The 21,373-nt window shown below is 39.3% G+C and overlaps 1 protein-coding gene across 1 annotated transcript; it reads left to right on the forward strand.

The window, feature by feature from the left end:
* LOC139154244 (vomeronasal type-2 receptor 26-like) lies at positions 1–21,373 on the forward strand. The gene is made up of 6 exons (XM_070728672.1): positions 1–173; positions 1,719–2,010; positions 2,328–3,185; positions 7,144–7,371; positions 12,320–12,446; positions 18,784–21,373. The coding sequence occupies exons 1-6, from the start codon at positions 1–3 to the stop codon at positions 19,677–19,679; spliced, it is 2,574 nt and encodes an 857-aa protein (XP_070584773.1). The 3' UTR covers positions 19,680–21,373.

A 21,373-nucleotide genomic window follows, 5' to 3' on the forward strand; every position in this document is an offset into this window, starting at 1 on the left:
ATGAGCATTTCTCCTCGCTCCACCTGCAAATTTAGTAGTCCTCTTCCAATTGTTCATAAATATTACCAGTCTGGAGATTTAATCATTGCTGCTATTATTCATCAGGTTCTTTTTCTTACAAGTAAGATCACTTTTGAAAGCCTTCCTTCTTCTGAAGTCCTTGATCAGTACCTGTAAGTAGCTGACTACTTCTCCTCCTCCTCATACCACACCCCCTGTTCCCCCTAATTGTCACCTAAAAGCTGTATTTTCTGTCAGCTTTATGCTTATTTTAAAGGTATTAGTTGTTAGTCAGTTGCTACGATCTGTTCCAATGACTTTATTTAGTCCTTTTTTCCTAGAGCTTAAAAAGACTTAATCAGTTCAAATTGGGATGAATATTATTAGTTTTATTTATAAAATATATGAATTTCATTCTCCTCAATAAATTTCCTTCTTTTAACAAAGTCCCTTGTTGAAAGTTTAAAAAGTTTGTCTAATCTACATATTGGAAAGCTCTCTGGCTAATCTTGAACTTTTTTGTCATCCATTTCATGTTGATATGAAATGAGAAACCCCTTAGTGCACATGTTAGCCTATTATATATCTAGGGTGTGAAAAGAAACTGTCTTCCTTCTCTTGAAAGATAGAGCTAATATTGAAATCAAATAAGAGACATAGAAAACTGATTGCAAAAATGTTTTGTCTGAGGATAGACATATATTTATTCCCAGCAAGTTTAAACTCAATTACTAATAGCTGGTCCACTAGCTCATCTGCAAATTAGTCATAGTTAATAATTAAATAATAATAATAATAATAATTATTATTATTATTATTATTATTATTATTATTATTATTTATTGGATTTGTATGCCACCCCTCTCTGCAGACTCGGGGTGGCTAACAACAATAATAAACACAACATGTACAATGCAATAATAAAAAACAACTAAAAACCCTATTATAAAACCAAACATACACACAAACATACCATGCATAACTTGTAATGGCCTAGGGGGAAGAGCTATCTCAACTCCCCCATGCCTGGCGGTATAAATGAGTCTTGAGTAGTTCCCCTAATCTTTTTATGAAATAATAAAATTAGTTTTGAACTTCTCTCCTGTCACTTTGAGATTATGCTCCCATGTTGTTATGTTTTAATTAATGTAGAGAATACTGCCTTCTAGAACTTTATATGCACTCTTTAATTCATTTAAAGGTTTTCAGTCATGTACCCCCCCTTTCCTTCTGGACTGTAGGTTAAATATATTCAGTTCCTCTAACATTTCTCAGTGTTTCCTTGTTGGTACAATCTAGGTCTATTTGTAAGTGACCAAATTGCAGATATCCAGAACAAACAATAAGCATTAATTTATATATGACTAATAGTTACTGATAACTAATCCACTAGTTCCTCTGGAAATTGATTATGGTTCCCTTAATCTGAACTTGCTCAATCTTATTGATACATTTTTAAAAGTGACATCTGCAGAACCGAACATATTATTTCAAATGGGGTCTGACTAAATGCTGCCTTAGCTCAATATTAAGTAAACAAAACTAATTCAGTGTTTCCTTGTTGGTACAATCTATTTGTTAGTGACCAAATTGCAGATGTCCAGAACAAAAAATAAGCAGTAGTTTATATATGTATTATAATTTATATGTGTACATTAAAACATTTGTCCAATTCTGAATGAGAAATATATTGACATAATTTCTAACTCTCGCTGAAGGTTTGTCATTCATAATTACCAGCACACATTGGCTCTGGCATTTGCTGTAATGGAGATCAATGAACATTCTGGGATTTTACCCAATGTTAGCCTTGGTTTTCATATTGCTACTGACTCTGCTATGGAAAGTGCAACTTACCAATTAGCAATGGAATTTCTATCTACAAAAAATAAATTTATACCCAACTACAAATGCAACGACCAAACCAACACAGTAGTTGTCATCGGAGGAGCCCGTAGTAACACTTGTCTCAGCATGGCAATTACTCTATGCAACTACAAATTTCCCCAGGTGAGACACAAAAATGGATCAATATGTGAAGTTCACCAATTATTTATTACTTTCAAAAGTTGGGTAATTCAGATGGAAAACTTGAGGCAAGGCCACGATTCCATCATAAGACATGAAGACTATCTTGAAAAGATTGTCCCTTTTTTCTTCTTGAGCAAAATTGTAGATGTCGTGTAAAACTAATTTTTAGTCATTCTGTTTTGGTATCCCACTCAAACCAGACATTGGGTTAAATAAACACACATGCTTTGCTTCTTATTTATTTTATTTTGGAAGACACACTTTATTCCTATGTTCTTCTGACCTTTTCCATTTAGATCTCATATGGATCAGCTCCATTGGTGAATACTGAAACAGCAATGTTTGTCAAATGGATGTTCCCAGATGAAACCCATCAATTTAAAGCAATACTGCACTTATTGTTGCATTTTGGATGGATCTGGGTTGGATTAGTTTCACTATATGAGGAAGATAGAGACAGATTCATTCAAAAGAGGCTTTCCATGTTTTCAAAGAGAGGAATCTGCTTTGACTTTATAGAATGTTCACCACAAATGATGTATGGTAGCGAAGCTGATAAAATGATGGAAAATGGAGAAAAACTATACAAAGTGATTATGGAGAGTACCGTCACTGCAGTCATCTTGAGTATGGAAATTACGGGCATGCTGGTTTTGAGACTAATTATCAATGTTTTCAATTATGACAATATTTCAAATGAGAGAACGGCCAAAGTTTGGATCATGACAGCCCAGATGGAATTCACATCCATTCTGATGCAAAGACAGTTGACCATTGATTTTCTCCATGGTGCTCTTTCCTTTGCAATTCATTCAAAGGAGCTGACCGGGTTCCAACAATTTATACAGAAAAGAAATCCAAATTTAGAAAAAGATGATGGATTTGTAAGGGATTTCTGGAAAGATGCATTTGAATGCTCATTTTCCAGTGATATTACAGATGAGAACACTGAAAGGATCTGCACTGGAAAAGAGAACCTTCAGACTCTTCCTAATTCTGTCTTTGAGATCACTCTGGGTGGACATAGTTACAGCATTTACAATGCAGTCTATGCTGTGGCACATGCTCTGAAGGCAATACGGTCTTCCCAAATCAAAGGGCATCGAAAAATGGATGAGAGGAGATGGAAGCTGTTTCTCCAATCACCTTGGCAAGTAATGTTGTGTAATGAAAAAATTACAAATAAAAAGAGGAATTGGGGTTTTGTTTTTGTTTTAACTATTATAATGCTTTTCAAATAGTTTTGAAAGTTATATGAAATTACTTCATACTTTCATATGAAAGAAAAAATAAATATAAAGCTAATGCTTAAATGTAGAGACAGTTAGCAATATGTAACATACAGACAAGACTAAGATGGTATATGCAGGATCTTATTTGATCCGTTATATCTGACAGTTTTTAATGTAGAACTGCTTCTTGGCAAGTAATGTTGTGTGATGAAAAATTGGGGGGGAAATTACAATGATAGACATAAGAACCTACTATCACCTGCCCCAATGACAAAAACTTCTGGTTAAAAATTAGAAACTGTTTAGAACAAATAATACTGTATTACAAACTCTTTCTTTGAAACTGGAGCTTTTCCTTTTGGGCATCATTAGAGAAAATTTTAAGAAAGAGTATAGGTATTTAATCTTATACATCATAATGGTAGCCAGAATGCTATACTCAAAAAACTGGAAAAAAGAAACAACCCCATCAACCATAAATTTTATAATCAAAGTACTGGAATGTGTGGAAATGACAAGAATGTCATTGGAGCTTAAAGATAATAACAAATTCAAATTTTATAATGGGACAGATGGCTTGACCAAAACAAATATATAAAACCTCAAAACCAAACAAAACCTGAGACAATATAAACATAAACATATTGGTTATTTTTTCCCCCACATGAACCGAAAAACAATCTAATAATGATAATCAGCTACAGTGGACTCATTACACCAATACACCAGTTAACAAATGAATATAGAATCCTGAAGAAATATCCTGAATACTATAATTAAATAAACTTGTCTGTTTAGCATACAAAACCACTTAGAATAAACTTATAAACGTGAATAAGACACATTTGAGATATATACTTTATCGATAGGTTGTAGAATATAAGAGTCAACAGGATGGTTGACAACCACGTTGAAATGTCTTCTAAAAGAATATATTTAGATAGAATGATTTATAAGCAATTATTAACTACATTTGTAAATATGTACGTACAAAAAAATGTGCAAATGTATGTTTATTTGTTACACTTTTTTCTTTTTTATGTATAGATTTAATAAAAATATTTTAAAAATAATAGGAAATAGGGTTTTTGTTTTGTTTTAAGTGTTTAGATAGTTTTGAAAGCTATATGGAAGTACTTGATCCTTTCATATGAAATAAAATAAAAAATAAACGTAAATGTAATGCTTAAATGTAGGGACAGTTAGGAATATGTAACATACCATCTTTATTTTAGGTCTAAAATGATATGGACAGGATCTTGTTCAATTCGTTATATTTGACAGTAAATGTAGAAAAATGAAAACTACTTAGTTACTGAATTGCATTATTATTCCCCATCAGCTAAATTTTGGAGTTACTAAGATTCAAGGTCCCAAAAGTGCTTTTTCAAAGGGTAACTGAACTTTCTTTGTTTTTCCTTGAAAGTTTTTTGTTTAATTAAGAACAGAAAAAGATTCTTGGATGGGAAACAAAACATCTTCAAGTCTAGTTGCATTGCATATATGTATGTGTGTGTGTGGGTATGTATGTCACATGTTTTTTTTTTTGCTGAATTTGAAAATTAAGGGAGACTAGGATAGATCTATTTCGGCCTTATTTTGGCCTCATCAACTAGCCATACTCACTGGGACTTGAACCTGCAACCTTTGCCTTGTAAGGCAGAGAATTATGCTCTAGGCTACAGTATCCAATCCCTTCAGCTCTGCACCAGGGAAGGGTTACATATTTTTGTGTCAAATCACCCTGATGTATTGAAGGAACAGCACAGCTCCTTATTTGCCTTTTGGCCCAACCCAGGGCCATTTCCAAGGCAGTTAATTTTATTGATAGCCGACAATTCTATCTATATGTGTCACATGTTTTTTTGCTGAATTTAAAAATTAAGGGAGACTGGGATAGATCTATTTCAGCCTTATTTTGGTCTCATCAGCTAACCATACCCACTGGGACTTGAACCTGCAACCTTTGCCTTGTAAGGCAGAGAATTATCCTCTAGGCTACAGTATACAATCCCTTCAGCTATGCACCAGGGAAGGGTTACATATTTTTGTCTCGAATCACCCTGGTGTATTGAAGGAACATCACAGCTCCTTATTTGCCTCTTGGCCCAACCCAGGGCCATTTCCAAGGCAGTTAATTTTATTGATAGCCAACAATTCTATCTATATGTGTCACATATTTTTTTGCTGAATTTATTATATATTGTAGATTTTCATGGGTACAGGTATGACGGCCTTGGCATATTTGGGTTTCTTTCAGAGATTTCTGGTGACGTTTCGACGAGGTCCCACTCTTTTCATCTTCAGGCTGGTGCTTCTGTCCTTGTTCTAGGACGAACACATCGAGACCTGAGCTGCATTCCCTCTATAAATACTGGTGGGTGGGTGTGGTTTGATGGCTTAGCAGCTGCATGCTGTGTTGAAACTTCCTGGTGAGTCAGTGGGGTAACACCTGGGGTCATTGATGTAACTGAGGTATGCTGATTAGTTGATGTTTGTGGATTGGGAGTGATATCCTGAGTAGTTGGAGCTTGCAGACTACTTAGTTGTTTTGCAATGTGTATTCTGAGTCTGGTTTCAGTTTGTATGTCTGGGATACGATACGTTTGTTAATGAGGGCTGGTTTCCAGATGTCTGGTAGGCGGGAGGTATCATCACGCTTGTTCATATTTTGGGGATGGTTTTTTTTATCTCGATGGCTTTCCTGATTATTCTTTTGCTGTAGTGTTCTGTTTTGGAAATTAATTTAGTTCTGTTAAAATCAATTTCATGTCCTGTAGTTTTGAAGTGTTGGAGAAGGGAGGAAGTTTTTTCTTTTTTTCTTAATGCATTGTTATGTTCTGCAGCACGTGCATTTACTCTCCTGTTAGTTTGTCCAATATATGGGGCTGGACCCAAGACCCGCATCTCCAGAACCAATCGCCTAGCTGACAAAGACCACCTGGAAACTGAATTACACAGTCCCACAAATGAATTAATTTCCAATGGATTCCAAAGAGAAGCAATCACCAATTTAATCCAAAAAGAGACACCCCCCAAGAACCAAGACAAAGAACAGGACAACGGCATCGCCCTCCTCCCTTACATCAAAGGCACCACAGATAAAATCAGCAAAATTCTCCGCAAACACAACATCAAGACAGCCTTTGGTACAGTTAAAAAAATAGCCAACATCCTAAGAAACCCCAAAGACAATATCCAGCTAGAAAACTAGAGAGTTTATCAAATACCATGTAAAATCTGCCCAGCCACATATATTGGACAAACTAACAGGAGAGTAAATATATTAGATCATCCAAGTTGTCGTATATATATATACATGGGACAACTAATGCTTGGATGACCTAAAATCTCCTTAGACATTAAGATTCAAAGGTAATAATAATAATAATAATAATAATAATAATAATAATAATAATAATAATAATAATAATATATTATTATAATATTTATTATTTAATACAATTTAAAAATTATATTATAATATTAATATTATTAATATTATGATATTAATATTAAATAATTTATTATAATATATAATAATAAGAAAAATAATAAGAAATCTTGTGAAAATAGGAATAGTAGTACTCCAAGTGATTAGCTAATTTGTCAATGAATCACATGAAGGACATTTCAAGTTTGTTTAGGTCAAAAATTGAAAGAAGCAAACTGAAATTTTCACATCCCCTTCAAAGAGTCCTGATATGTTTCCTGGCATTTTTCTCTCTCTCTTTCTTCTTCTTTATTCAGCTTCACTGTTTTTTGCAATGTTTGTTTAGACCAAATTGAAAGAAACAAATTGAAAATTTCACTTCCCTTTTAAATATTCCTGAAAAGTGTCCTGGTAGGTTTTTTTCTTTCTTTCTTCTTTTTCATTCAGCTCCACCATTTTTTGCAACAAGTCTCCTTTAATAACAATGCTGGAGAACATGTTTCTTTTGGCTCCAATGGGGAGTTAGAAACTGGATTTGATATTTTCAGTTGGATCACATTTTCAAACAAGTCCTTTCTGAAAGTCCAAATTGGAAAGACTGATCCCCTAGCTTCCTCAGACAAGCTACTCACCATTTCTTCTAAGGAAGCTGTTTGGCCTCAAGTGTTTAACCAGGTATGTGTCTCATTTTTCCCTTTTCATTTTACAGCACTCATTTCTTTAATCAAGCCTGTTCAAAGACATTTAGATATTTAATTTGACACCAACAATAAAATGAGACCTCAACAAGGGATCCAGATTTAAAGACTTTCTCACATTAGCTTCTGGTGTATGGCCCTAAACTAATCATTAGAATGAAATTATTGGAAAAAATTAATTAATTGATAAATGTAATAGATATGAAATAAGCAATTAAAGATACAGTAGGGAGTTTTCATCAGGGAGAAAACTGCAAAATACAACCTGGATGTTTGGATTACATATTTATTTATTTATTAGTTGTACTTATATGCTGCCCAACTCCTGGAGGTCTCTGGGTGGCTTTGAACAAGTAAAAAAAAATCATAAAAGCAACATAAAACATTAATTACAAAATCCTACTAAAACATACACATTCTCACTATCATTCTTCATTCATGGCCTGATATAGATAGTATCTCATTTGATCAATGCCCTAGGCCTGCCAGAAGAGTGAGATATTTATGGCTTTGTGGAAAGCTGGTAAGGTGGTGAGGATACAAATCTCCAGTGGCAAGATACTCAAATTGTGAGCCAGTTTATTGTTTCCCCTCCAGGACCAAAGACAGACAGTTGGTATAGTCCTTTGGAGGCATCAATCACAGCCACTTGGTCTTGTTGGGGTTGAGCTTGAGTCTGTTAACCCAAACCCATAACTTCACAGCCTCCAGGCACTGGCACCTCATATCCACTGCTTCACTGAATTGACATGGGGTAGAGATATAAAGCTGGGTATCATCAGCATATACCTCACCCCATGCTGGTGGATGATCTCACTCAGCGGTTTCATGTAGATATTGAATAGGAAAGGAGAGAGGACTGATCCCTGTGGCATCCCACAAAGTAGGGGCCTGAGGGTCAACCTCTGTCCTCCCACAAACACTGTGAATGGACAGAGAGATAGCAGGAGAACCACCATAACATGGTGCCTCCTACTTGCAGAAGGATACCATGGTCAATGGTATTGAAAGCTGCTGAGACATCAAGAAGCACCAGGATAGAGGAATACCCCCTATCCCAGGCTTGCCAGAGATCATCCATCAGCATGACCAAAGTAGTTTCTGTGCTGTAGCTGGGCCTGAAGCCTGATTGAAATTGGTCTAGATAATCTGCTTCCTCCAATGACCACAAGAGTTGGAGCGCCATTAATTTCTCCACAACCTTGCCCACAAAGGGCAAGTTGGAGACTGGGCAAAAGTTTTTCAGTTCAGCTGGATCCAAGGAAGACTTTTTTAGGAGGGGCCTTACAACCACCTCCTTTAGCAGCTGCGGGAAAGATTCCTCACTCAAGGAGACATTGATCACAACCTGGAACCAGCCTCGTATCACCTCCCTGCTGGCCAAAACCAGCCAGGAGGGGCTCAGACCCAATAAGCAAGTGGAGGCACTAATTGCTCCCATATCTTGTCCAATCCTCAGGAGTCATAGACTCAAATCCATCCCATGCAATAGGACTAAGACCTACCTCTGTCATCTCAGTTGACACTGCCCAATCAGAGTCAAGTTCTATTTGAATCTGAGTGATTTTGTCCACCAGAAACTGAAAAAACTCCTCAACTGTACTCTGTAGGGGCTCTTCCACTCCCTCCACATTAAAAAGGGAGTGGGTCACCTGAAAAGGAGTGGCTCAGCATTAATCTGCAGACACGATACGTGTGGAAAAATGCTCACATTTTGCTGTCCATATCACCACTAGATAAGTCCTAATAAAGGCTCTTAACAGTGTTTGGTCAGATTCAGATTTACTGGTTCTCCAGTGTCACTCTAGAAGTCTCTTCTGGTATTACATCTCCTGGAGCTCCTTAGTTAACCAAGCAGCTCTCCTAGATCCATCACTGCAGAGAGGTGCAATCTGGTCCAGAGCTGCCAAAGATGCCTTGTTCCAGGCAGCCACCAGGGACCATAGTTCCCTCTAAGCTGAGCAGTGAGCAATTGCTCACTTAAAAATCATCATCAACTCAGAGTTTTCCAAACCTGCCCAGAAGCTGAGAGGGAAAAAGTGAGAGGGAAGGAGAGAGAGAGGAAGAGAGGAAGAGAGAGAAACAGATAGAAAAAAGAGAGGAAGAAAAAGAGAAAGAAAAAGAATGGGAGTAAGGAAGAGAGAAAGAAAATCAAAATCTAGTTTGAAACTAGCTCAACTATTTAAGTGGCATTTTGATATTGATAGAGTTGCCCTATTATGAGCTCACTGTTATAGACACACAGTACAGTATTTTATTTTGAAATTCTCTGAGGCAAAACAGGGTGGGTTTTTTATTTGTTTGTTTGCTTATTTATTTATTTATTTATTCATTCATTCATTTATTTATTTATTTATTTATTTATTTATTTATTTTTTATTTTTTTTATTTCTGTGCCGCCCAGTCCCAAAGGGACTGCCGCTCAGACACTATACTTTTCCGCCCACCCCCCAAAAAAATTAGAGGGAACACTGCCAGGGACTCAGCTGGATTGTAGTTAAGAGAGTCAGGTATTTCTCCAAGCTCCCTCTGGAACCCTTCTGGGTCCATTAGGCATCTGGGGCAGAACCACTTACCTGTGGTGAGGGATTGGTTTCTTAAAATCCAGCCAAGGAAATGATCTGACCATGACAAGCGAAAGGTATCTATATCCGTTAAAACCAGATCATTATTCCATTGTCCCAAGAGAAAAACTAAGATGAGTGTATTACCCCCTCTGTGGGTCAGATCTTGTATTATCTGGATCAGGTCCACGATTGCCATGGAAGCCATTAACTCCTCTGTCACATCTGACGATTCACCGAGTGATGGTAAATTGAAGTCTCCTAGAACCATAAGTCTTGGGAACTCCACACAAGGCTGGCTACTGCCTCTTGCAGCACAGGCAGGAACGTTGCAATGTAGGTGGGATGCAGGTACATTAGCAAAAAACCCAGCTGAACCCCTGAGTCCAACCTCACAAGAAAAGATTCACACCTGACAATTTTGGGAGCAGGGATCCTGCAATGGCTAAGTCTCTTTTGGACAATAATGGCCACCTCTCCACCCCTTCCCCAGTGTTGCAGCTGTTGATGAGCACATCTCTGAAAGGGAACACTCTCCTCCTGGCCAGGTCTCAGTTATGCATGCCATGCCAGCCCCCTCCTCCAAGAGTAAATTCTGGATCAGGAGGATTTTTTGATTATCAACCTGGCATTCAACAGCAGCAGCCTGAGACCTGATATCCCCTACCACCAGCTCTACTGTATATGTTAGCAGAGGGTCAGAGATCAGTTCCTAAGCCCCTCCTTTATGTGGTACCTCAGGGGTCAGTTCTCTCCCCCCGGTTGTTTAATATCTACATAAAACTTCTGAATGACATCATTCAATAACACAGGGTGAGTTACCAACACTGATGACATCCAGCTGTATATTTCTACCCCATGTCGATTCAATGAAGCAGTGGAGGTGATGTGCAGGTGCCTGGAGGCTGTGAGGGTCTGGATGGGTGTAAACAGGTTCAAACTCAACCCCAACAAGATGGAGTGGCTATGGATTTTGCCTCCCAGAGACACTTCCATCTGCCCTTCCATCACCCGGGGGGAGGGGGTAATCTTTATCCCCCTCAGGGAGGGACCACAACTTGGAAGTCCTCCTTGATCCACAGCTGAGCCTAGAACAAATCTCTAAGCTGTGGCATGCTTGCACAGGTCCACCTGTTGCAGCCCTATTTGAACAGGGAGTATCTTCTCACAGTCACTCATGCCCTCTTCACCTCACGGCTCGATTACTGCAATGCTTTCTACGTGGAGCTACTTTTAAAGACCATTCAGAGACTGCAGTTAGTCAAAAATGCTTACCAAGTATATTCATGTTTCATCATCATTCCGTGAGCTGCATTAGCTACCAATTGGTCTCCGAATGCAATTTAAAGTGTTGGTTATTACCTATAAAGCCCTATATGGCCTAGGACCAGATTACTTATGGAGCCACCTAATATCTCATGTATCCCAGTGGCTGGTTAGAGCCGACAGTCAGCCTCCTCCAGGTCCCGTCAGTCAAGCAATGTTGCCTGGCAGGGCCTAGGGTAAGGGCCTTCTCTATGGAATCTCCAGCCCTTTGGAATCAACTCCCCCCAGAAATTTGCACCACACCCACCCTCCTGGCCTTTCATAAGGCTCTAATAACACATCTTTGCTGACAGGCCAGGGGCCATTGAGCATTGGCACCTTGCTCTAGCTGACAGTATCAGTGAATGATTGTGGTTGGATTTTAGATTAATGGTTTTAATTGTTTCGGGGTTTTAGATAAGATTTTATATTGGGTTTGTTACATTTTGTACTTTTGTATTGATTTTATTGTGTAAGCCACCCTGAGTCCACTGGAGAAGGGCAGCCTTGAAATCGAATGAATGAATGAATGAATGAATGAATGAATGAATGAATGAATGAATGAATGAGTAAATATGAATCCGGGGGGCCAGAACAAGAAATCGCTCTAAGGCAGCGAGTCCTAGTTCTCCATGAGCGGCCTATCCTCCTCCCAGTTCCTGCCATATCTGTCTCTTCCAGTCATGACCATAATCCTCTGGCTCTCTTGTCTCCCAGAGATCACCTCTCCACCCCACAGGCCTCTCTCCTCTATGGCAAGCCATACCTCTCATCCATACCAAGCCAGCGGTTATAATTGCTTCTGCTTCTGTCTATGCACTCAGAAGAGGGGGCACCAACCTTCATCCCAGCTTGCTTATCCTTCAGTCATTCATTCAGTCAATTTCACAACCATTCACACACAGAAACCGCAAAATATTTATATAGAAACAACCATAGTAAATGCATGTAAGGCATAAACAATAAAATATGAAGAGTTTGTGGGTATAAAGTTAATGAAAAGAACAATCACAAGAAATAAATTCTTTGTATATTTTGGTTTTATTTATTGAGCAGACTTTGCCTCTTTCCATCTGTAACAAGAAATGTCCTCTTGGCCATAGCAAGATAAAAGTGGAAGGGAAATTATTTTGCTGCTATGACTGTAAACCATGTCCAGAAGGGAAGATAGCTGACCAACTGGGTAAGCAAAGAAGTCCTGGAGTTATGACTACAATTGATCTCAAAACATTTCTTGCTAAATGAGACATTTGTTAAGTGAGTTTTGCCCTATATTGAAACTTCTCTTGCTACATTTGTTAAGTGAATCACTGTAGTTGTTACATTAGTATTTATTTAATTTGACTTCTATGCCGTCTAATCCCAATGGGACTCAGGGAGGTTGTTATGTGAATTTGGATTGACTTTGCTTGTCAGGAGGCCTCACAAGGTGATCACATCAGCCTGAAACATTATAAATATATGTTTAAAATTATGTCAGTTCCCAAGCATCTGAATTTTGACTCCTGCTGCAATAGTTGTAAAACTAAGATTCTTAGCACTTGCAGGAGGGAATGGGAAGGAAGGAAGGGAGGAAGGAATGAGGGAGGGAGGGAAGGAAGGAGGGAGGGAGGGAGGGAGGGAAGGAAGGAAGGAAGGAAGGAAGGAAGGAAGGAAGGAAGGAAGGAAGGAAGGAAGGAAGGAGGGAATGTCTATAATCCAGCTTATTTTGTACATCAAGTTGCAAAAGTCCAGCTTAATAAGTTATTCCATAATCAGCCACATCAGTCATAACCAATGTTACCTCTATTTATTTTTTCGGTGTGGGCGGAAAAGTAAAGTGTCTGAATGGCACATTTTCTTGTCTGAGCACCTGATTTTTTTTTCACAGATGTCACCCAAGACAACTTGCTTCATACTTATTTTGGCTCGGTGCTGGGCAGAATAAGGTCCCTTCCCATTATGTTGTTCTATTATGCTGGTTTCCTAGTTATTGACATCACTAGCATACTGTACAAAGATTGCAATTGAAATTAGCATGAACAATAATTTAAAGAACAGAAGACTACAAATAGGCAAACTTAGATCAGCCGATGTGCAAGGGAAGAAACCATGTTAAGCTTGTTTATATCTTATTTGTTAACCAAACTAATTTATGAGTGGAAATAATAGATTTAAGAGATATATTTGCTCCCAACTAGTATACTATATTCACAGAAACTTTCATTTTAACGGAAGGCTACAACTAGCAGTGGAATATACCAAATATTTTGCTAACTATTAACCTAGTCACTAAAGTATCATACATTTGCTGATTCCTACGGTTCATAATTTCTTTACATTCATATTTACACAAATTGAAAAATTGACAAGTTGATTTTAATTGTTACTTGTATCTGATTCAGCATAAAAATATCTCAATATTTATGTATAAAATTAAATATAGACAGAAATATAATACCATTTTGACCATTCTTGTACATTAAGAGTCATGCAAGAAAAAATGTCATTCCAGTTTGAGGTATCTACTTTAAACCAAATGAATAGCAAATCTTAATCATATGACTTATATGTGCTTAGACATATCCATCAGATGTGAAAAGTATTAACATTTAAAAAGTAAAATTGCCTTCAATTTGAACTTCATTCCTGGCATGAAATGTGCCAGGAATTTTCCATGCATATATTTTTCTAACACTTGTTGTTGACTCTACTGTTAGAGATAAAATGAAAGAAATGCTTTGACGATGGGTGTTTGAGAGCAGATTTAATATTATATATTTAACAGTAACTAGAAGCTCTTCACAGACTGAGAAGATGAACAGGATTGTATTCTTAGCTCATTTTCCAATAAAGACCACAACAGTAACTGAGGCAGTTTCAGTTCCTAAATCACATTTGAACTCATACTAAAATAGCTCTACAAAACCATGATTATTCGGAACTGAACTATTACCTTTTATTCAAGATGTTATCAATTGCTCAGTAGCATCCAGACTAAATTTTGTCTGGCAGAGCTTCCGCTTTTGAGGGGATCTTCAGTAACAACTTATGAAGCAATGCATTCATCTTTGCACTCGATTCAGTCAAGCTTTCCTGGCTAACATAGAGGAATATTTCTAAGCAGGAGAGAAAGCCACAGTCACCTGAAGCAGCTCCGCTTGGAGAAAGACCGCATTTTCACCCCCTTTACCTTCCATCTGAAAGTCCCTTCTAACCTCCCGCCCCTTCTCCAAGTGCCTCCTTTCTGCGTAGAGGAGGAACCGTGATTGGTTCAGCTTGCTGCCAATCAGACAGCTGAGGGGCATTGCTGGCTAGGCTCTAGCAAGAGCAGAAGCTGCCATCCAAGTCAAAGCCTCGTGTTGCCAGAGCTGTCATGTTTCCTTCCTCCCCACCCTTTGCATCATTATTGCACACTTTTGGGAAATGCTGCGTGAAAGTTTCCTGTTGGGCACGAGGCCGCATGGCCGTACACCTTGAAGGAAACAATGGTCATAACACTAATTACCATTTTGAACGATATGCAGGTTGGATTACACAAATGGCTATTTTATATCTGAAATTATGACTGAAATATTTCTGCACCTATATTGGTTCTCTCTGTCAGAAAGTTTCTCCTTAGTTTTAGGTTGCTTCCTGTTTTGCCTTCTGGTGTTTTGGAAAATACATTGCCCCCCATTCTTTCTGGCAGCCCCTTAAATCCCTGGATGTCACTGACCCAATTTATAGATGAGTTCACCTTTCTTGAATGGTATCTGTTCTAAATAAGTCCAATAGGTAGGAATGCTACAGATTTTTTGTGTTAAATGCACCCGACATAGTATTCCTCTCTGAGCAGCTGAGTAATGGTCTGAGACTAAGGGGTTTAGAAGTGTTACCTTTGCCATGGTCAGACCATTTTCTATTGCGGCTCGACTTCCTGGCTCCAATCCTTCCCTGCAGGGAGGCGGAACCGACTAGGAGGTTCCGTCCCAGATGCCTGAGGGACCCAGAGGGCTTTCAGAGGCGCTTGGGGTTATTCCAGATACACTCGTCCACAGTTTGGCAGAGTCTCTTGCTGAGGCTTGGAACAAGGCTGAAGCGGAGGCTCTTGACCGGATTGCACCATTGCGACCTCTCCATGGCACTAGACCCCGTAGAGCTCCATGGTTCAATGAGGAGCTCTGGGAGTTGAAATGACAGAAGAGACGTCTAGAGGAGCGATGGAGGAAGAGTAAGTCCGAATCCGATCGAACATTTGAAAGAGCTCATATTAAGACTTACAAAGTGGCGCTCAAAGCGGCAAGATGCGCGTATCATGCTGCCTTGGTTGCATCAGCAGAATCTCGCCTGGCCACTCTGTTTAGGGTGACCTGCTCCCTTCTCAACCAGGGGGGAGTTGGGGAGCCCTTGCAGAGTAGTGACGAGGATTTTAACACATTTTTCACTGATAAAATTGCTCAGATCCGGGCGGACCTCAACTCCAATTGGATATCAGAATCGACTGACCATGAGTCAGTTGAGGCGACTGGGGCCAGTAATTGTCCACCTGTCTGGGAAAAGTTTAATCTGGTGACACCTGATGAAGTGGACAAGGCCATTGGAGCTGTGAGTTCCGCCACCTGCTTACTGGATCCGTATCCCTCCTGACTGGTTTCAGCCAGCAGGGAGGTGACAAGGAGCTGGGTCCAGGAGATTGTCAACGCTTCTTTGGGGAGGGGGTCCTTTCCGGCTCTGTACAAGGAGGCACTTGTGCGCCCCCTCCTCAGGAACCCTTCCCTGGACCCAGCCATACTTAATAACTATTGTCCAGTCTCAAACCTTCCCTTTATGGGGAAGGTTGTTGAGAAGGTGGTGGCACTCCAGTGGTCCTTGGAAGAAGCCAATTATCTAGGCCCTCAACAGCCAGATTTCAGGCCCAGTTACAGCATGGAAACTACTTTGGACATGTTGATAGATGATCTCTGTCGGGCCCGGGACAGGGCTTCTTGACCTCTCAGCGGCTGTCGATACCATCGACCATGGTATCCTTGTGCGCCCACTGGAGGGGTTGGGAGTGGGAGGCATTGTTCTTCAGTGGTTCTCCTCCTACCTCTCCGGTCAGTCGCAGTTGGTGTTAGTGGGGTGTCAGAGGTCGACCTCTAGGTCTCTTCCTTGTGTGGTGCCTCAAGGGTCAGTCCTCTACCCCCTAATATTTAACATCTACATGAAGCTGCTGGGTGAGATCATCCAAGGGCATAGGGTGAGGTATCATCAGTATGTCGATGATACCTAGTTGTACATCTCCACCCCATGTCCAGTCAACGAAGCAGTGGAAGTGATGTGCCGGTGTCTGGAGGCTGTTGGGGTCTGGATGGGTGTCAACAGACTCAAACTCAACCCTGATAAGATGGAGTGGCTGTGGGTTTTGCCTCCCAAGGACAATTCTATCTGTCCGTCCATCACCCTGAGGGGTGGGGAATTAGTAACCCCCTCAGAGAGGGTCCGCAACTTGGGTGTCCTCCTCGATCCACAGCTCACATTAGAGAAACATCTTTCAGCTGTGGCAAGAGGGGCGTTTGCCCAGGTTTGCACCAGTTGCGGCCCTACTTCGACTGGGAGTCATTGCTCACAGTCACTCATGCCCTCATCACCTCGAGGCTCGACTATTATAATGCTCTCTACATGGGGCGACCTTTGAAGAGTGTTCGGAAACTTCAGATCATGCAGAATGCAGCTGTGAGAGCAATCATGGGCTTCCCTAGGTATGCCCATGTTACAACAACACACCGCAGTCTGCATTGGTTGCTGATCAGTTTCCGGTCACAATTCAAAGTGTTGGTTATGAATTATAAAGTCCTTCATGGCATCGGACCAGAATATCTGTGAGACCGCCTTCTGCCGCATGAATCCCAGGGGGCGGTTAGGTCCCACAGAGTTGGCCTTCTCCGGGTCCCGTTGACTAAGCAATGTCAACTGGCATGATCCAGGGAAAGAGCCTTCTCTGTGGTGGCCCCAACCCTCTGGAACCAGCTCCCCCCGGAGATTAGGACTTCCCCCACCCTCCTTGCCTTTCGTAAACTTCCTAAAACCCACCTTTGCCGTCAGGCATGGGGGAACTGAGACATCTCCCCTTGCCTATGTAGTTTTATGTATGGAATGTTTGTGTGTATGTTTTTATATAAGGTTTTTTTTAGGTTTTTAATGTAAAATTGTTATTTTAGACTTAATATTAGATTTGTTATTGTATACTGTTTTATCACTGCTGTGAGCCGGTCTGAGTCTGCGGAGAGGGGCAGCATATAAATCTAATTAATAATAATAATAATAATAATAATAATAATAATAATAATAATAAGAAGAAGAAGAAGAAGAAGAAGAAGAAGAAGAAGAAGAAGAAGAAGAAGAAGTATTGTCATCTGGGAGTTCATAGTTGAATCTGGTCTGTAGTGTCCATCCTTTTCCAATACATTTCCTTCTGAATTATCCCTACCTTTTTATTGTTGTAGCAGGTTTTGAAAATCTTATTGTACCCTAAAGTATTAGTCTAGAATGGGGGTTGACTCAGGAATCTGATTTATCTGGAACCTGTTGGCAAGAGTGATTTTTTAAATTATTATTTGTGTTTCCAAACTTTGTGATAAGCCACATAGGTTTATTATATGAGATAGGCAACCATATATATTCCAGAATGAATCAATCACTTAATGAATAATCCAGATAGAAGACGATGCAAAAACAAATAGAAAAAAAACAAACTTGGAAAAAAACTACCAATGCAAAATTTCCGTTACTTCCAAAAATAATGAGCAAAGATTTCTGGGAAAAAAGCACCTGTCTTTAATTTTTAAGTGAAACCTAACATGGGATAATTTAAATTTTTGGGCATGGCTTAATTTTGTGGGAGTGGCTTGATGGTCATGTGACTGGGTGAGAGTGTCTTGGCAGTCATGACTGAGTGGGTGTGGCTTCATTGTCCTGTGACTCAATAGACGAGGTTTGATGGTTATGTGACTGGGTGGGCATGGCCAACTCAATATTACTCATGACAAGGGGTGCTTCACTTGGCCCCTCCCCTCCCAGCCATTCCTTGTCACACTCATCTTCAATGAATCTATAATTCTGTAAAAAAAAGCTGTTCATCTTTTTTTTTTCAACTAAATTATCTGCATACTATAGATGTACTTTCTTGGACCACTGAAAGGAGTAAATGTCTCACATGCTTTGCCCAATAATGTGATAGGCAATAAGCTTTTAATAGTGATAACTAGAATCTCAAATTACATAGAGTAAATCACCAGAAACCAATACAGCTCATGCAGGAGGAACAGAAATATGTGAATTAAGTGCAGATCCACTGCACTACAGATCAAACTATGGTTTTGAAATGGAGAGCTGTAGAGGTGAAGTGGTTTCATATTTGAGCTTTTGAAATGGTCTTCAGGAGCAACACCATATAAAGGTCATTCCACTAATCAAATTGTGAACTAATTAAGTCTACAGAATACTATAATTAGTGCAAATGAAAATAAAAGGAAAATGCTTCAAAACAGTAATGTTTCTTTGCATGCTTTCTTTTTCAGACTTAGATGACTGTTTCCGTTGTCCAGAGGATCAATATCCAAACAAGGATAACGATAGTTGCCTTCCAAAAAGGATAATTTACTTAACGTATCAAGAACCTCTAGGGATATCTTTGGCGGTGATTGCAGTCTCATTTTCTGTCATCTCAGCTGTGGTGCTCAGGATATTCATGAAATATCAGGACACACCTATTGTGAAAGCCAATAATAGGAACCTTACTTATAGCCTTCTTGTTGCTCTCCTGCTCTCTTTCCTTTGCAGTTTGCTCTTCATTGGACAACCTATCCAAATGAAATGTCTTTTGCGACAAACTGCTTTTGGTGTCATCTTCTCTGTAGCTCTTTCTTGTATATTGGGGAAAACAATCATAGTGGTCCTTGCTTTCATGGCCACCAAGCCTGGCTCCAATATGAGAAAATGGGTGGGGAAAAGGCTGGCTATCTCTATTGTTCTATCTTGCTCCCTGACACAATTCTGCATTTGTGTGGTGTGGCTTATAATTTCTCCTCCCTTCCAAGATTCTGACATGCACTCCATAGCTGAAGAAATTGTTTTACAATGTAATGAAGGTTCCACCACAATGTTTTATCTTGTCCTTGGCTTTTTGGGATTCTTGACTGCTATCAGTTTTACTGTGGCCTTCCCAGCTAGAAATTTGCCTGACACATTTAATGAGGCCAAATTTATCACCTTCAGCATGTTGGTCTTTTGCAGTGTCTGGGTGTCATTTGTTCCCACCTATTTGAGTACCAAGGGAAAATACATGGTTGCTGTGGAGATCTTCTCCATTTTGGCTTCAGCAGCAGGATTACTGCTCTGTATATTTTCCCCCAAATGCTATATCATTGTGCTGAGACCTAATCTGAATAAGAAGGAACATCTAACAAAAAAATGAAACTGATTTAAACACCATACCCTTTGAATATTATCTAATTGGTTGCTTACAGCATATAATTCCCCCAACTCAGTTTGAGTTTTTGCCTTTTTTCTTCTATCACCATTAATAGGATATTTAGAACAATAGTTCTGTGAAGTTTACTTAAGAATGTAGAAGATTAAATCTGTTTTTTGAAATGTTAATGTTTCTGAGTCCTAATCAGTATAGTAGGCAATAGCTAATGAGGAAGAAGATATGGTTTTGATCACCAATATTAAAAAAATGTTGATATTCCAGAAAGAAATACAGAGAAAAGCCACAAAGTTTAGGGGACCTAATCTGAAACCCAATCTGAATAATGAGCAACTAAAGAAAAAATGAAATTGATTTTAACACCAGATCCTTTTAATGTAATTTGATTAGTTTGCTTTTTGTTCTGCTTGGGCCTAGTTGGATCTAAACAAAGGAGCACCCACTCTCAGAAAATTCGAATTTAACACATTGATATTTAAAAATGATTTGTACAAAACAAAGTCAGTCTGGCAGTATTTCTGCTCAAGTTGTTTAATAGATAAGGAGCGGGCTGCAGGCCAGGAGCCAAATCCAATTAAGGCATTCTTAATTGTTCTAATGTCCTTTAAACACACACTCACAAATCTTCATGTTTTCCTCAGACAGCTGCATCTTTGCATGATGAATGGATAACAGCAGTTTTCCAGCAAAGCATTTCTGTAACCCCAGATCTAGGACCTCACCATTACAAATGCTGATTCTCCATGCCCTTTCCCCATAAATCCTCACTTATATACAGTCTGGGTGCGGCCAACCGTTTCCTAGAGATATTCAATGTCTAGACTTTCTTCCATAGAGATATTCATCTTTTTGGAGTTTTCCCATAATGATATTCCTGTCTGCTTTGTGACCTTCTTACCCTGGTATCTAATAAGGACTCCTGGTCCCCAATGTCAGACATTACCATAATTGGAGTTTCTACAGTCTGGTGATTCCCCAGGTTTCTCAGGTTCCAATTTTCCCTCTCTCACACTCTCTGACTCAGCTGTCAAGAGCACTGGCCTAGGGTTCCAAGACGGACCTGGTTCATCCTCCTCAAAATCTGTGACTAATTGAGCTGGTCGTAGACCACTCACAACATTTTCAGCATATAGATTTTTTTTCAATTTGACATTAAGGAACTGAAAGCTAAAACAAGAAGGATCGCTGGGATTGGGTATGTCTAATTTAATGAAAAAAGATTAGGAGTAATATAGTAACAATTTTCCAATGTATAAAGAGCTTCCACAAAGAAGAGGAGGTCAACTTATTTCTCAATGCACCGAAATGAAGTATGACAAGTAATGGATGCAAACTAGAGAAGGAGAGAAGCAAGCTTGAGCTAAGAAGAAATTTCCTACCAATTAGAACAATTAATCAGTTGAATGACGTGCCCACTTTTAGGAAAAGTTTGGACAACCATTTGTCTTAAGTGGTATGTGTTGTGTTCTTTTAAAAATAATGCTAGAAATTCAGTGATTGGTTAAGACGCGGCTATTTGGAAAATAGCCGCGAAAGTTAAATGACTGTCTGTTGGGAAAAGCCCGCCATTTTTAAGAGTATAAATAGGGCAACGGATTAGCCGTTGCCCCCATTCGGAAGATACTTGTTTGGTGATTGTTTCCTGTCTTACTGTTACAATAAATGTCTACTGTTTGACC

This window comes from Erythrolamprus reginae, chromosome Z (assembly GCF_031021105.1).
Source record: "Erythrolamprus reginae isolate rEryReg1 chromosome Z, rEryReg1.hap1, whole genome shotgun sequence".
In the NCBI taxonomy this organism is placed as follows: domain Eukaryota; kingdom Metazoa; phylum Chordata; class Lepidosauria; order Squamata; family Dipsadidae; genus Erythrolamprus; species Erythrolamprus reginae.